Below are 17,104 nucleotides of genomic sequence, written 5' to 3' on the forward strand. Positions count from 1 at the left end.
AAATATTTGATATTTATTTATTTATTTTAATTAAATATTTTAATTTTTTCTTACTTTACTGCTGGGGGCTCTGGGAAATATCAGTGGTCTAAACAGACTCCTGATTTTTCCCTTTTACAATAGAAAAAGAGATTGAGGACCCAGAGTTCCCAACCTCTTTTTCTGCAGCCCCTGTTATGATTGAACAGGAAATAATGTAGAGCACTTTCTGTTCATTCATAATTGGGGACACAGTAAACATACTATGTCCTCAATTATTTACAAACACTCATGGGGTTATCCTTCGGGCTCAGTCGAACTGAAGGGCTGCTGCACGGGCGGCTCAGTGATCACTGAACGCTACCTGCTTGTACCCACTCTCCATCCTGACTCACTGTCACAGGAGGCTAAGCTGGCTCGGTTTACCTGTGACAGCTCATAGATGTCTCTGCCCCCACACCACTCTCCATCCAGATGTTGTTGTCACAGGAGGCCAAGCCGGGCGGTGTGGGAGGAGAGCTCGGCCTCCTAGGACACAGACCGAGGACATTCCCCGCCCCGCTCGGCCTCCTGACAGTTTCTCTTCTCCCCACTGAACGCTGCTCTGAGTGTGGAAGGGTTAAAACCTGTGTCAGTTTTTTTTTCATTAATATCTATGTGAATACCCTTCACTTTCTTTCTTTGAGACAAAAAAGAAAGTGAGAGAACATTTCTCCAAAGTGAGGAATCAGTGTACCTTTTGGAAGATTTTCCCTCATTTCCTGTTTCAGTGACCAAGTTTTAGATATCCCATCATCACTTGACAGTGGTCACTGTAAATCTCCTCAGAAGCTGGACAGACAGCTATAGAAAAAATCTAACAAGAGTTCTAATCCTAATTAATTAAGAAACTTTAAAAAATTAATGTTTCACTGTGCCCTGAAAATAATGAGGTGATTACATTTCACGGAAACTAATATGTAATTCACAGCCGGCTTCCATCACATCTGTACAGGTCATGGTGGGGTTACTTGGCCTTCTCCCGGGATGCTAAGAAGGCTGAGGCTTCCAAATCTTGCAGGAAGTCAATCCATCTAAAAGACCATTTTGCTTACCAAAAGCCAAGGTTACATGTAACTCCTGTACTCAGTCTTGTCTCTTACTTTGTGTACATTTGTTGGGGTCCTTCTGCAGGAGACAATTTCACTGTCTACATGAGGTGAACACCTTCTTTAGTTGTCCAGTGGTGGAGTCCTCTCAGAATCTAGACTGTAGGGACAGTAGCAGATTCGTGGTCTTGGGTGCATCTGCAACACTGGATTACCTGCCCCCCCCCCCCCCCCCACCCAGGAATAGCAGTGACAAGGGACCTGGATGGGGTATTATATCCTGTTTCAGTAGGTAAGAACCCCAAAAAAGTTTGTTGGGTTGGTTACACAGGGGTGGGAGGTAGGTAATAGATTGTGTGTGTGGGGGGGGCGGGGCCATAGTTTGCCAGGAATACGGTTTTAACGATGTATCTTTTTTACACAATCTATTGCACTTTTTACTATGTTGTAGCACCACCCATAGGGCTGTTAATTGTTTTTCCTAGACTTGAGGCTGGATTCACAACTTTGCATTTTTGCTTGATGCATTTACCATTGGAATAAATAGAAATGCATCAAATCGTATGTCAACACATACGTTGAGACGCCCGTCCATTGACTTCAATGAAAAAACAATCAGGTGGAAAAACTCATAGTAGGGAATTAAGCCTTTGATCTGCTTTAAGACCGGTTTTAATAAGAAGTTCAATGATGGATGTTGCTCAAATACCATTCTATAAAACTGGCTTGCAGCTGAATAACATGGCAGTTTTATTGCATCAGAGATGGTTATCAATGCTATGTAAAATGTACTAAAGAAAGGAGGGAGTGCCATTGCTGAGTTCCAATACTGAGACACATCTGGTGTAGTAAAAATTCCTGTCCTTCTTAGTGACCTTTGTGGTGTTACTTCATATAACAGACAAAATCACCAACAAATTGACAGCAACTATCATTATCATTTATACTGATTTTGTTGTTGAGTTTGTTGATCTATAAAATAGTTTATAAGTCTGTGTGAAGCCCCACCCTAAAGGTATGCGCTTACACTTGACTCACTCCAATGAAACTGATACATTATATATTCTGCAGCTATATTGTAGACACTAATGTAGCCCATTCACAATGACTAGTTGGCTGTGTGATTTCTGCTTTGAACATATTATGTTGTTTGGGCCATTCACATTGCAGTGAAAATAACATTTTGCACAGTATAGTTGTGGCACGTTTTACAGTCAGACAGTATTCTCAAAGCCCAGAGAAGTGAAGTTACGTGCCTGGTACTAGTAGGTATGGTGGACCATGCAACCCACTATTTTCCCTCCTCATGACAGGTGCTGGGTGACTGGTTGCTTTGTCACCCAGTGCTGTCACTTAGTGGTGGGTAGTATTTTTTTTCTATTAATTCACACAGCGCAATAAAGGAAAGGTAAATTTAAACAGTTGCTGAGGCTGGCATTGAAGTAAGCCTGTTTATTTTCCCTGCATGGGCAAATCACTGGTTCACTTTAAAGCCAAGCTGGGTAATCAAACTCCCTTTTGCAGTTACCTTTAAAGGGGGTGGCCTGTCTAGCAGGCTGGTAATCACCCAAACCAGGGACCTCACCACTAAAGCCCAACTTCAGCCAAACCTTGGTGCTGCATTGGGTTTGCTTGAAGTTTGTTCACATTTACTGGTGAATTATTATATAAGATTTCTTAATTTTTTTTATTAAATTCAGGTTGTTTTTAAGAAAGGGAATGCTCCCCAATGAGGTCTGTCTTAATCTAGATGTGTGTGTGTCATGGGGTAGGAAAGCAAAAGCGTTAGGGTTAAGGGCTAGGAACTTGAACCAGCCAGGACCCTGGAAGTGGTCTGGTGGCTGACGACATACGCTGCCTGGCCAAAAAAGTCACTACCTGGCTTTAGCTAAGCAAATTATTAAAGGCTATAGGGTTTGCTTCGTTGGCCGGGTCTAGCTTCAGCAAAGTTATTTGCCCAAAAAATTAGGTCAGTTGCTGAATATACTGAATATAAATTTTTCATTGATTGAATATACTGAAAGTTCCATTTTATGTTATAAAAAAATTCACGTTATTTGCAATGTATTTAAATGTGTAGCTTTCATCAAAATAACCTGGTGATCCTTCCAGAAAGGTCCTTTTTGAAGAACTTCCTATTATGGGGTTACAACTGAATATACTGAATGACCAGGTTTTTCCATCCATGGATTTTTTTCCCCTGATGGCACATTGGCCATATTTCAAGATGGCAATGCCAGGATTAATCAGGCTCAAATTGTGAAAGAGTGATTCAGGGAGCATAAGAAATAATGTTAACACATGGATTAGGCACCACAGAGTCCAGACCCTAACCCCGTTGAGAATCTTTGGCATGTGCTGGAGAAGTCTTTACGCAGTGGTCCAACTCACCCATCATCACTACAAGATCTCGGTGATAAATTATTGCACCTCTGGATGTAAATAAATGTTGTGACATTGCATAAGCTTATAGAAATGATGTCACGGTGAATGTCGTAATCAAAGCTAAAGACGCCCAACGAAATATTAGGAAGATAATGGGAAAAAATAGGAAGACAATGAAAGCCTATACCACACAGTAGTTATATCACTTTTTTTAACAAATAAAAGGATTCAATTTGAACTGCTGATTTTCCAGACTTCTTACATGCTGGTACTCCTTTACCTGGACACATAGACATTTGTATAAAAGCTTTGTATGAACAGTAAACATTTAATACTGATGTCACAAAGACTATGGGTTTTCCAAGGAAACAGCTAAACCAAAGCTATTTGCCTTCAGACTCTCTCTCACTGACTGAAACTCTATGAAAACAGAGCGAATGTGGGTAGGGAAATGGGTCACTCTTTTGACTTATTCAGATATGTATGTAACTTTCAGATTGAGCTATTTGCAAACAATATTTTTTTAATAACGATACAGGCTATAGCCGGCCTGCAAAATGTGTAAAAGGGTGCCTATAGTGGCAACTTCTCTCTGAAAACAATTTAAACTATTCACGTGCAAATAAGTCATATTTACCTGACTAAAAACGTTTCATATTTTTTAAATACAATGTTTGTGGTTATGGCCATATGAAAAAAAAAGAAAGAATATATACAAAATCATTATACAATCCCTCTAATCATACTAGCCTTATGATGACCATCAAGAGAGTTGGAATGTCATGGTCATGATAAATATAGCCACTACATGCATACATACATACATACATACATACAATTTCACAACTATTCTAACTAGTCTTTACCTGGACACCAAGGATTAAAAAGTAGAATTAAGTCCCCCAAGTAGTAGGATGTGGGGGTTTTCCAATAAGTTCCTTCCAGGTATAGGCGGTATCGACCAACACAGGCTGTTGCTGAAGAACAAATGTTGATGGACAGAGAATTCACACCTTCACTTTCCAGCTCCGCACTCCAAGTTTTATTGCTATTTATTTTTGTCACTGGGAACTGAATAAGGGTCCCAGATTGGAGAGATGGGTATGAGCCTAGAAGAGAAAGCCGTACAAGGGTTATTTTTTTTTTTTATTTACATTTTCAATTTTTTTTTTGTGTTGCCGAATTTTAACGTAAAACTTTCCTTTCTCCATTCAGAGCAAAGTAAGAGGTTCACTTAACTACCCCCTCCCCTTTCACCTTTCCTCTTTTCCCCACCATTAGGTTAATGTTGAGTGATGGTTTTCGATTATTTCCCATTGTGCTTTTCAATGTAAAGCGGAGAGCAAATGCACCAGAAATATGCAATTCTATGAGATTCCTTGGTCATTAAGCTTTGTGCCCAGAGCAACGAGCACTTTTACCCCACCAGATACAATGTCATGCATTGTGCTGCATTTTCTGCCACTGCAAAATGCATGGACATGGAGGAGTACAGTAGGACTTGTTCATGAGATGTTTTGAAGGTTATTGGAAAAAGCCCTGCATGCTGCTTCTTGATGCACTGATCTGCACTTACCCCACTCAAGCACAATAGAATCCTAAAAAATGTAGCATGTTAGACAACATGGCAATGAACATTAGCAATACATACTTAATAAAAGGTATCTTGTGTGGACTGGCAGTAAACAGAACTTAGGGTAAAATATCATGGCTACAGCATAAGACCAATGTGTACTGATAATATTCAGTCAACGTTACAGCTCTCAAAAATGTTATTGCCATTATAGCTGATAAGAAGTCAAGAGAGCCAATCATCAGGGTATTATGCAGTAGACAAATGGGAAATGTGTCCTAGGCCCACAAAGAGAGTAGATTTACCAGTGGACTTGCAAATAATGAATCTTGGAATGCTAAAACATAAAGGAGCTCACATCTACAATACTTGTGATCCTTGGAGCCAAGAAACCGCTTAATCTCAAAGCTGAACTCTAGGAAAACCGCTAATTATGCCTATGAAATATTTATAAAAGAGCTGTTTTATCTGCCAAAGGATTTGTGTTTCTGTCCATGCAGTCCTGAGATTAACGCAGCCCAGTCCTGTCTGGTACAGCGGAAGACCTGATTGTATTCGCTGTAACACCTCCCTCCTGCAGTTTGTGACTGGACAGTAAATAGAGAAGCAGTGCACTGATGAGCTAAACTCTTGGTCAATCTACTCTCTACTCCTATCAGCATATCCTTTGAGCTTTCTTCCCCCTAGACTATTGTAAAGTACTTCCATAGATGGTAAATAAATAAGGAGAGAGCTATAGATAGAGCAAACTATTCTTTATATATCCTAACTATATGTGCTAATGGCGATCACTGAAGGATACACTTATTGTATGTGTGCAATAGGCATGTGTTGATTCGTTTCGTTCCGAATCAAAATTTGTACAAATTTTCCGAAATTCAGACAAATCTGAATTTCCGAATCCCAATGCATCCAAATGTATCCGAATCCGAATTTACGTTTCCGAAATTTTCAGATCCCGTTCGAATTTCCTTTAAAAACTAAAAGTAATTCTGTAGTAATTGAATACTACAGAATACTAATTATATACACATAATATACTAAAGCCGATGCTCCAAGACCCGAATGGAGTCCAAATTTCCAAATCCCATTTGGGTCTGGAAGCCTCAGCTTTAAAGGAGAACTATGAGGTGAGTGAAAATCACTCGTCCTCATAGTTCGAGCTGACGTGTGACAATTAAACTGTCACACACCGGCTCAATAGATGGGGAAGTGAGCGAACGCATACCGGCGCTCACTCACTTCTCGATCATCTCCCTGCAGAGAGAGGTGACTGCCAGTCCCAGCTCCCCGCAGGTATTCCCACTCCCCTCTCTCCGATTCTCCAGCGCTGACTGGAGGTAGGGACGGGGAGGGGGCAGACACAGCTAGTTCTCTAGATAGGCAGAGCCAGCTATCACTCACGCAGCTGGTGGGATCTTGACAGCATTGTCGGGATCCGTCCAGGCTGCAGCGCTCTCAGTATACCGCGAGCAATAGCTCGCGATATACTAAGCTATGGGTCACGGGAGAACACTAGTATATGTCCTCCCATGACCCCTAAGAGAACTATGGGGAAAAACACTTACCCCATAGTTCTGTTTTAATATTATGTATGTATATGTATTTGGCTCCCAGACCCATATTGCTTACTGGAGCTCCCAAATGCTATTCAGAAGTTTGGAAATTCAGACTCCTGAATGCCATACGGGTCTAGGAGCTCCAGCTTTAGTATTAATATCTGTATATGGTTTTCTGTGGTAGTCGCAATTAATATTCGTTTGTAAACTCATCCTAAACTAATGAAAATTCTGATTTTTTCCGAATCCTAAATCCCAAAATATAGAAATATCTGCCAAACCAAATTATTCCACAGCTTAGGTGTCTAGTGTGCAATATTTTAGAGGAATATATCCAAATACAAAATATGAAATAATATTTAACAAATAAAGGTTATACTTTAGCGTTTTATGTGGGCCAGTTGTGCTGTGCTGCCTCCAGCAGTTGAATGGCAATGCACTTGCATTGGTATTATTGTGTTTTAGTATAGTTAATATTTGGTATGCTGCTACCTAGTAGTCATTTAGTTTATTATGCCTCTTTTCTGTAAATCCTCCGCTTTGTATGATGTAACATATTCGTTTTGACCACTACAACTGGAGCCAGAATATGCGCGGTGTTTTGAAGTGCATCACTTCTGCAAAATATTGTAGTAGTTTCCCACAGTAACATGCACCACTATACCTAATAAACAAGGCCAACTTTCTTTTGGTTGTTGGACTAAGCATCTAATGGCAGCACACATTAGGAAGTTCTGGTGCAGTGTTGCTTACCTGTTCCATTTTCCTGTTCCAGTAGGGGGAGTACTGGTATAGAACAGCCTTTCTCAACCAGGGTGCCATGGCACACTTGTGTGCCTCCTGGCTTTCTCAGGGGTGCCTCAAAATTAGGTGGTAGTGGGACTGTGATATGAAAAGGGGAATTAAGACTGATGTGAAAGGGTCTCCTGATGTAAAAGGGGAACTCGCATGTGAAAGGGATGCTCTGATATTACAGTGGGACTTCTAATGTGAAAGGTGGCTACTGATGACAAGGGTGACTCTAATGTGAAAGGTGGCTACTGATGACAAGGGTGACTCTAATGTGAAGGGGGGCTACTGATGGTAAGGGTGATTCCAATGTGAAAGGGGGCTACTGATGGCAAGGATGGCTCTAATGTGAAGGGGGGCTACTGATGGCAAGGGTGACTACTGATGGCAAGGGTGATTCTAATGTGAAGGGGGGCTACTGATGGCAAGAGTGACTCTAATGTGAAGGAGGGGCTACCGATGGCAAGTTTGACTCTAATGTGTAGGGGGGCTACTAATGGCAAAGGGGACTCTAATGTGAGCCCAGATAGCAAGCTATTGAGCTGCAAGATTGAAAAATGACTTGCATTGCAAGTCTCCAGATCAACGTGCTTTGCAAAAGTGCTGTACACTTGCAGAGCTCTTGCTAAGACCTACAGGACCCTTGGTGTAGACTTGCCAAGCACATTTGCTACAAATTCAAAAAAGTGTCAACTAGAACGTGTGCTGCAAGTGTTCTGCAAGTCTACAACTTGCCAGGAATGTGTGCAGCAAGTTAACAAGAATTACAATTTAACCCTGGCACAAGTTTGTGGCAAGTTATCCTTACTATCTGGGAAGGGGGGCTACTGATGTCAAGGGTGACTCTAATGTGAAGGGGGGCTACTAATGGTAAGGGGGACTCTGATGTGAAGAGGGGGCTAATGATGGAAAGGGTGACTGGGGGCTACTGATGCAAAGGACGACTCTGATGTGAAGGAGGGGTAAATCTTGATTTGAAGGATCACTTTGATGTATTGGGGAATCCCACTTTTGTGTGTGTTTTTGCATGGGGCCCTTAAGATCTATGACATTTTAGCCTAGGCTGTGAGATTTTGCATACTTTAAATGGTTCTGTGACTAAAAGAATAGGTTAAGAAATGCTGGAATGGAAGATGAGCCTGCCAGTCAAATACTTTTTAACATACTGCAAAATGCTGTCTGTGGCTATTTATTTTTTGTTCCTTCTTCAAGTTTCCTTTAAACCTTCCAGTAAAAAAGACAGAGATTGAGAAGATCTGGCAATACAATCACAAAGATGATATTCAAGGACAACCCATGCCAGCTTCAAAGACAACTCAGATATAAGAGATGTCTACAACTGGTTGGACTCACTCTATAACATGCATGTACTATCATTGATGACTATTATCCCACATGGCATACCTGTTTCCGCTCTAAGCTTTAGGCTGTCAAGCTTTTCCTCTTTCCCGTTATAGTAGAACAACACCTTGATGTTGAATGGTTGACCTCTGCGGAGAGTGAGCTCTTTGCTCCTGATGCCTTGAGTCTGATGTTCTTGACCATTCTTCAGCTTGTTGACATCAATCCTCGACAGTTGTGGACCTGCTGCTAATGATAAAAAGATGATTGACTTGAAATTTGTTTTCTAAGTGGATGAGGAAGTTAAAGAACATCTCCAGTCAGTTGAAAAATGAACCCTTGCAGCGGGGCTACCTCTGCACTGCAAGGGTGAACTGATCTTCTTGGTCTAGGGGCTGAAATAAAGAAGATATAGTCACCTGATTCTCGATTAGTTTTTTCGGAAATTTGGTTTTTAGGTGAATGAGCAAGTTAAAGAACATCTCCAGGCAATTGAAAAATTACCCTTGCAGTGGGGCTACCCCTGCACTGCAAGGGTGAACTGATCTTTTTGGTCTAGGGGCTGAAGTAAAGAAGATATAGTCACGTGATTCTCGATCCTGCGGCGATGAACGGTCACCTCTCTCCCTTTCTGCTCTTGCGGTGGTAGATACCTTGGCGTTCAATGCAGCTGCATTCGACGTGATGACGTCACAGGTCCTTAGACCACCAGAAATGAGAAAAAGTGGCTGCAGGAAACTGTCTAGCAGCCAGACGGAAACGAAGATCAGATGAGTATATTTTCTTTTTTTTAGCCCAAAGAACAAACCGAACAGTTAACCCTTGCTTTACCCAGGTTGCTCCACTGCAAGGGTCAATTTTTAAATTGCCTTGAGTCTTCTTTAAAGGAATTTTGCAAGGAATGTTTTAATGTGACTTCATAATTTAAAGCACTCAGGAATTACAATTATCTGTTGCTTAACTGGGAAACACCTCTGGAATTACAGATAAAAGAACCTCAGTGACTGATTTACTAAGAACCCGTTATAACATATGCTTTGTATCTCTTTCCCTGCTGCTTGACGTGATGTAATCTCAAATTCTTAAGATTACATATCCCATCATTCATTGCTTCCAGCGAGCAATAATAATGATAACTCTACATTGTTCAGATGTTGAGTTGTAGTTCAGGTGGTTTTGGGAGAGTAGTGACACAAGCAAGTGCATATTTGCAGGACTGAGTGAAATTGTACCAGTGCATTGAGGAAGTACATCCTATGTACATAAGACAAAAACTGAAAAAAGGAAAAAAAAGAAAGGGCAGACTTGATGGATCACTGCACCATGGACTTTTTCTGCTGTCACTTTATGTGTCTTTGTTAGGGATGCACCAATACCGTTTTTACGGTATCGAGTACGAGTACCGATATTTTTCTTTTGGTACTCGCTGATACCGAGTATCCACTGGCATACTGCCGGCTTCCCGGTAAATCAGGAAGCTGGGCGGCATGTAATGACATCGGCGTGTGATTGCCCAGGAAGCCAGTTCCATGTTGTTTGGCTGGCTCGATTGTGATTGGCCGGCTTGTCAGCCAGTCAGCATCGAGCCTGCTTCCTGACCAATCATGTCCATGTCATTACACGCCAGGAAGCCGACTCCATGCTGATTGGCTGGAAAGCTGTATAAGAGATCAGTTTGACAAGTAGTTGTGAAAGTACATGTACAGGTACTCGTGAAAATGCCCTGTATCGGCACCAATACCGATACCAATATTGGTATCCGTGCATCCCTAGTAAAAATTAAAATCTTTCTCATGGCTAGAACCAGAAAAAACAATCCCGGATGGAGGCGTACGTATCTCCCCAGGTCCCCAGGACTCGAGGCCTAAGCCGCGGGAGCGGCCCGGGGCGCCCGCGTACGCCACCCCGACGAGACGTACCCAAGCCTCTCCACCTGCAGCCCGGACGGGCTAACCCTTTCTTACTACAAACAGTTCCCAGACCTCCTGGGCGATCACTTTGTCCTGGCATATAACTCCGTCCTACGGGGGCATACCCTACCCCGGGACTCCTTGCGAGCTCAGATCTCTGTCATACCGAAGTAGGGCAAGGATCCAGCACAGTGTGCCAGTTATAGACCCATTTCATTGCTGAATGTTGACCTAAAGCTGTTCACACTTATTTTGGCCTCCAGATTGCTCCCATTTCTGGGTGAGCTCGTAGACCGCAACCAGGTTGGCTTTGTCCCGGGCCGGGAGGCCCGAGACAACACCATCAGGACCCTGAATGTGGTCCACCTAGCACGTTCCATGTCTACACCTCTTCTGCTGTTGTTAGACGCGGAGAAAGCTTTCGACAGGGTTGACTGGGCGTTTCTGAGGGAGACGCTAATACATGTGGGCCTGGGAATCAATATGAGGCAATGGATAGGCTCACTGTACTCAAATCCTACGGCAGTGGTCAGAGTAAATGGGATCCTTTTCGAACATTTCGAATGGTACTCGTCAGGGATGCCTATTGTCCCCTCTTATATTCCTTCTCTCCTTGGAACCACTTCTCAGGACGATACAGGCATCCCCAGATATCAGTGGCCTGGAGTCCAAAGTGGGTCACCAGAAAGTAGCTGCCTATGCGGATGATCTCCTGCTCTATGTATCAAACCCAGAAATATCACTGCCCAATATTTTACAAGCTCTGGAGACCTATGGACGTCTCTCCAATTTCAAACTGAACTTCAGTAAATCAGAGGCACTTAACATCACGATCCCTGCCATGCACCTATGCGGCCTCCAGAGGTCTTTTCAGTTTAAATGGGCGTCATCTTACATCACATATCTAGGAGTATCTATCCCAGCAGACGTTAAGGATACCTTCGCTCTGAACTCCATCCCCATTCAAAAACGCATCGTCGCAGACCTGAAGTCCTGGGACCGTTCCACGTTTACGTGGATGGGTCGCAATAGCATTTTAAAAATGACAATTCTGCCCAGACTACTCTATCTCTTCCAAACGTTACCTATTACAGTTCCAGCTACGTATCTAAGACAGCTGCGCTCTCACTTCTTAGCCTTTCTGTGGGCGAACAAAAGGGCCCGATTGCATCATCAGATCCTATCCAGACCCCGAGCGGCGGGTGGATTGAGCTTTCCAGATCCTGCTCTTTATTACAGAGCGACCCACCTAGCAGTGATTGTAGACTGGTGCTGTAACGCAGGTCAGAAATTGTGGGTGGCCCTGGAGCAGGAGGATTGCCCATGGCCGTTGCACAGTAACCCGTGGATGTCTCCGAAATTGCCGCTCTCCTCTTGGACGAACCCTTTGGTTCGTGCCACGATGCTAGTGGCATGCAAGGTGCTCCCCTCCCCGGGCTTTTCTCCTGTTCCATCGCCATGACGCCGGTGGTAGGAAGCACGCGCTTCCCTCCAGGTCTGCATAACCCATTGGCCAGAGCCCTAGAGACATCAGGGATGACTAGAGTATATCACTTCAGGGATACAGACCGATGGAAACAAGTTGCCCAGATTCAGACCCTTACCGACCCACCCCTGCGGTTGTGGTGTGCCTTACAAATCAGACACTACCTAGGTTCATTCTCGGGGAAGACATGTCCTTTAGAGACAATTGACAGAATTTGAGAGCATATGTCTGAAGGCTGAGCCGATTAGACACACTCTGTCACACATGATGAACTGCCTCCGCAATCCCCCAGACTTGCCCCACCCGTACTTTGTTCGACAATGGGCCACTGATCTAGGAGTGGATCTGAGCCCCCGACAGATGGACCGTATGATATGTTTTGCCCTCAGATCCTCAGTGTCGAACAAGTACCAGGAAGCAGGTTATAAGCTTTTGACCAGATCGTACAGAGTCCCTACGGCCCTCCATGTGATGTACCCCTCTGTATCTAATCTTTGTTGGCGTTGTGGGGAAGAGCCGGGATCCCTGCTACATATTTTCTGGTCCTGCTCAAAAGTCAGACCTTTCTGGTCCAAGATCGCCACACTGATCGGCAAAATCACAGACTTTACACTTCCGTTTACTCCCTCGGTGTATCTCCTCCACTTGGCTCCACACTCACATAAACACTACCAACGTTCCTTGCTGATCCACTTGCTGAATGCGGCAAGGGCTTGTATTCCGGCATTGTGGAAGCAAGCCACACGGCCATCTGTTGAAATGTGGGTCAGCCAAGTGGAGGAGATTAAACTGATGGAAGATTTGACCTCCTCCTTAAACGGGACCCAAGCCAGATTCGTAACTACTTGGAGCGTGTGGCACCTGTTCAGGGACTCAGCTGACTTTGCTACTATGTGCAGACCCGGAGGATAGAGATGGAGCGAGTCCCGGCTGACCTCCTGTTGCCTTTTCAGGACAGGGATTGGAGTAATCCGTGCCGGATGTCCTGGAGTTGACCACCACCTTGAATTTCCCCCTACCCCTCCTTGTGCGTTTATGTTTCTTACCCTTTTTCTACTCTATGTTATGTTGTTTTGTTTGTTTAATTAATGTGCGTCCTTTAGAATAGACCGACTTGGTTCTGGCCCTCCACAGCAGTGGGCTGGACCCTGCGGTATGCCACGGAGCACTGTTGTCTCCCTGTTTTATAACCACAAAATGCCAAAGGGGATGGGATGGAGAGAGTCCGACCTGAATCGTATTGTTCTTGTTATACTCAATATTTACTTTATATCCCGCCTCTTTGTTTCTAAATAAAGAATAAAAAAAAAAAACAATAATGGGGCGACAGCCTATAGTTTTCCCACAAACCTTGTTATGTTTTTTCTTTATTATTTAAGCTTATTGCTATGATATGATGTGTGTTAATGGGGTATACAATCCCATGCCCTTCTGTGCAAGAACTTCCTTGTGCAGGGTGACTGGTCTTGTCTCCACCCCCCCCCCTTTGTGACAAAGACCGGTCACTGCTGCTCTCTCTCCTTTTGCAGGGTGACTGGTCTTGTCTCCGCCCCCCTCCTGTAATAAAGACCAATCACTGCTGCTCTCTCTCTCTTTGTGCAGGGTGGTAGGTCTTGTCTCCGCCCCCTCCTGTAATTTTCTGCAGGCAGCCTGTAGTGGGTGGAGCCTGCTGCATCCCACTTATAGGTATGTTCTCTGCACAAGCTGTGTGCAGCACAGTGATGGTGTTTATAGCTAATGTCGGGATATATTTATAGCTAATGAGATAATGAGGAATATATTTTTTAAAAGTGTTTGTGTTTGGAGTCTAACTTTAAATATACAAGTCGTATACCTAATATAAACTGAATACACGAACGTGATTTGTCTTCAATTAAAAAAACTTTTTTTTACATTATTATCCAGTTGAATGATTTGCGCTGTTTAGTTTATTTGTTTAATCTTTGTTGGCTCCAAGTGCTGCCCATTTATGCGGTAATTAAATTACTGTTCACCTGCTGCATTCCAGACTGCTTATTATTTCAAGACACACAGGATTTACCACTGAATAGTAGACATAAGTGCGCCCATCCACACAGATTAAAGCTGAACTACACCCAAACAAACACACATGAAATACACGGAAGCTGTTTTGCATGCCAAAAGATTTGTATTTCTCTCTCTTGGCATTCGTTCAGCACAGGGGAACGCAACACAATGCAACAGACTGGTGAACTGCTAAAGCATGTCAACGTAAGGCAGAACCAATACCTTATATAGCTTATATAACAAACAAAAAAAACAACCCCCCCCCCCCAAAAAAACGTTCCAATTCTGGAATGCACCCTAATCCTGTGAGATTGAGCTTCACATGGAGAGTTTTTTCAAGGAACCGCAGGGCCTACTGACTTGCAATCATGCCTTCCAATTGCCTTCCAATCTGTTGTGCTCATATCTACTGTATCAGAATGTATATGTCGCACTCCTGACCGGAAAAATCCCCAACGTGCAGGGCGGGTGCAGCAGCGACAGCAGATGCCTCCGCAAATCCCATAAAACTAGCAAAAAGTAACTCGCACTCCTACGTGATGCCCAGTCAAGCGATGTTTCGGAACCCAGTGGTCCCTTCATCAGGCAAACAGAAAATTGTTGCCGTTTGCCTGATGAAGGGACCACTGGGTTCCGAAATGTCGCTTGGAGATGTTATGCCACCTTAGTCAATAAAGGGATTGACTGGGCATCACGTTTGAGTGTGGGTGACTTTTTGCTAGTTCCAATCTACTGTATCAACAGATGCTAACGCAAGGGCACCAAAAAAATAGGCGGGTGTGAGTAGGGCTAGTTTACACCATGCTGAAAAAAGTTCATACCCATTGCTTTTTTAGAATTACCTTCCATTGGCGTCCACTGAATTCCGGATTGCAATGGATCCCAACAGATCTGGTGTGAATGGGGCCTCAGTCCACTTAGCAGAACATGTTTTAGGGCTTTTTGCCCACCTTTATTCATCCAAATGTCAAAGTTATACAGTGTTCTTCCCATTCAGGAGTTGTTTAGCCCGGGGATATAGAGGGAATGTTTATCAGCCTCCTAGCTATTTTGCACAGCTCTGTCTATTTCTCCTTAGAACACAACTGCCCCAGTCTCAGTCTCTCTGCTTAAAGAATTCTGGGCAATTGAAAACTCAATCCTTGCTGTTGGGCTTACCCCCACATTGCAAGGGTTAACTGCTCTTTTTGGTCTAGGGGCTAAAATAACGAAAATATACTTACCTGATCCTCGGTCCCGGCAGCCTCTTCTCTCCCAGGCTCTGGCAGTCTAAGAGCCACTGAGGTCATTATGTCTAATTCAGCTGCACTGCTTACATTATTATGCAACATTCACAAATCCAAAAACTGCAAATAATTAAAAGTAGTTACCCAGCTAACAATAAACATTTACACAGTGTTATCTTTGTGACGCCTGAAAGGACTGAGGCAGAAGTACTGAGAATATCTGACCATGGTGAGGGTTGCCAGATGATAATTAAATGTATGCACACACAGTACAGAGAGAATCCATGTCTTGTTCCATGCACACTCTCATTTCTAAAGTTTAGTTTTCATAAATGCAGTGAAAGGCAAGCCTGCAAGATCTCTGCGTAGCCCTCAGCTATACAATTTATACACAAAACATTTTTGAAAACTGACGAAATTATTGTTAATATATTCTTTGTAGAAATCTGTTATTATTGAGATGAAGAAAACTTAATCAAGACGGAATCACATAGCTTGATGTGCAAGTCCCTGGGACTTCCACCTTGTTGTGAAATCTGAAGAATCCTTATAGAAATTGCATCACTTCTAAAGCCACAAAGTATCTATCTATCTATCTATCTATCTATCTATCTATCTATCTATCTATCTATCTATATTTATTATATTATCTATCTATGTATCTATCTATCTATCTATCTATCTATCTATCTATCTATCTATCTATCTATCTATCTATCTATCTATCTATCTATCTATCTGTTCCATTTCATCCATCTGTCATCTACCAGTATGTACTGATATGTTTGCACCTGCAAAGACTTCAGATGGTAATTAAAGTTAGCAGAATATTAGACAAGTGTAACAATCAACACTAATGACATCTAGCACTTTGTATTTTCTCACTTGTCATATAAAGCCTGGCTGTATGGCTCAATAAAACATAATTAAGTGGGAAATAAAAGAAGTATTCAGATACTTACAGTAAGCCATCGTATGGGCTTCTGCTGCTGCAAGGCTTCCTTCTCTATGAATGCCTTTGTGTGATGAATCAATCAATTTGTATTGCTGAACTCCTCATCCTCCTTTTCTCCTCCTCCTATTCAGGACACTGTCCGGGAACTCCTCAGGTTTGACTGCTATTTGCTAAGTTATTGGAGACTACATATGTCTCTGGCTGGCATGGCACACCACGTGTCTGACAAATAATTGCAGTATTACATAGTGAAGGCATCTGTATTGCTCAAATGTGAATTTCACAACTGGGATACAACTATTCCAAAAGTTAAATACATTGATTATATTATAACATCCAGGAAATATTACCATTCATATAATGCATAGGAAATGTGGTAACCGTGATAAAAAAAAGTAGTTTGTTGGTATCACATTTGGAATTTAGACTTTGGTAGCTAGTTTTACAGAACTTACAGTCCTTTCATTTACATTCTATACAGTATACTGTATATAAGTCATGTTAATACTCCCACACAAGAAGGTGGCATGGGGCATTTATGGCCAGTGTCAATTATTTTATGTGGCTGGTGATGCTTCTATAGTATTTGGCACAGCAGTGGGTTAAGGCCACAGGAAGGGGTAATAGAAAGACAGAACTGCATGTGAGACTGCTGACCAGCAGGTAGACCACTGGTTCCATCTAGTGGATGCTGGGTCCACCTAGTGGAAGCTAGTTCCACCTAGCAGGCACTGGTTCCACCTAGTGGGCACTAGTTCCACCTAGTGAGTGCTGGTTCCACTAAT

The 17,104-nt window shown here is 42.8% G+C and overlaps 1 protein-coding gene across 3 annotated transcripts in view; it reads right to left on the bottom strand.

The window, feature by feature from the left end:
* The window catches only part of LOC108789320 (protein-glutamine gamma-glutamyltransferase 5-like), a 54,006-nt gene extending 37,656 nt beyond the window's left edge, over positions 1–16,350 (bottom strand). Inside the window, exons 1-4 of one of the 3 annotated variants that reach the window (XM_018559291.1) lie at positions 16,327–16,349; positions 12,804–12,806; positions 8,778–8,963; positions 4,319–4,561 (exon numbers count right to left, since the gene is read on the bottom strand). In XM_018559291.1, the coding sequence (XP_018414793.1) occupies positions 4,319–4,561; positions 8,778–8,963; positions 12,804–12,806; positions 16,327–16,336 (442 nt within the window). In that variant the 5' untranslated portion in view covers positions 16,337–16,349. Of the gene's footprint in view, positions 1–4,318; positions 4,562–8,777; positions 8,964–12,803; positions 12,807–14,104; positions 14,108–16,326 lie in introns of all 3 variants that reach the window. The other 2 variants (XM_018559293.1, XM_018559294.1) reach the window with 2 other exon arrangements.
* Between the last annotated feature and the right edge of the window lie 754 nt (positions 16,351–17,104).

Source organism: Nanorana parkeri, unplaced genomic scaffold, assembly GCF_000935625.1.
Source record: "Nanorana parkeri isolate BGI_ZX_2015 unplaced genomic scaffold, ASM93562v1 scaffold387, whole genome shotgun sequence".
In the NCBI taxonomy this organism is placed as follows: domain Eukaryota; kingdom Metazoa; phylum Chordata; class Amphibia; order Anura; family Dicroglossidae; genus Nanorana; species Nanorana parkeri.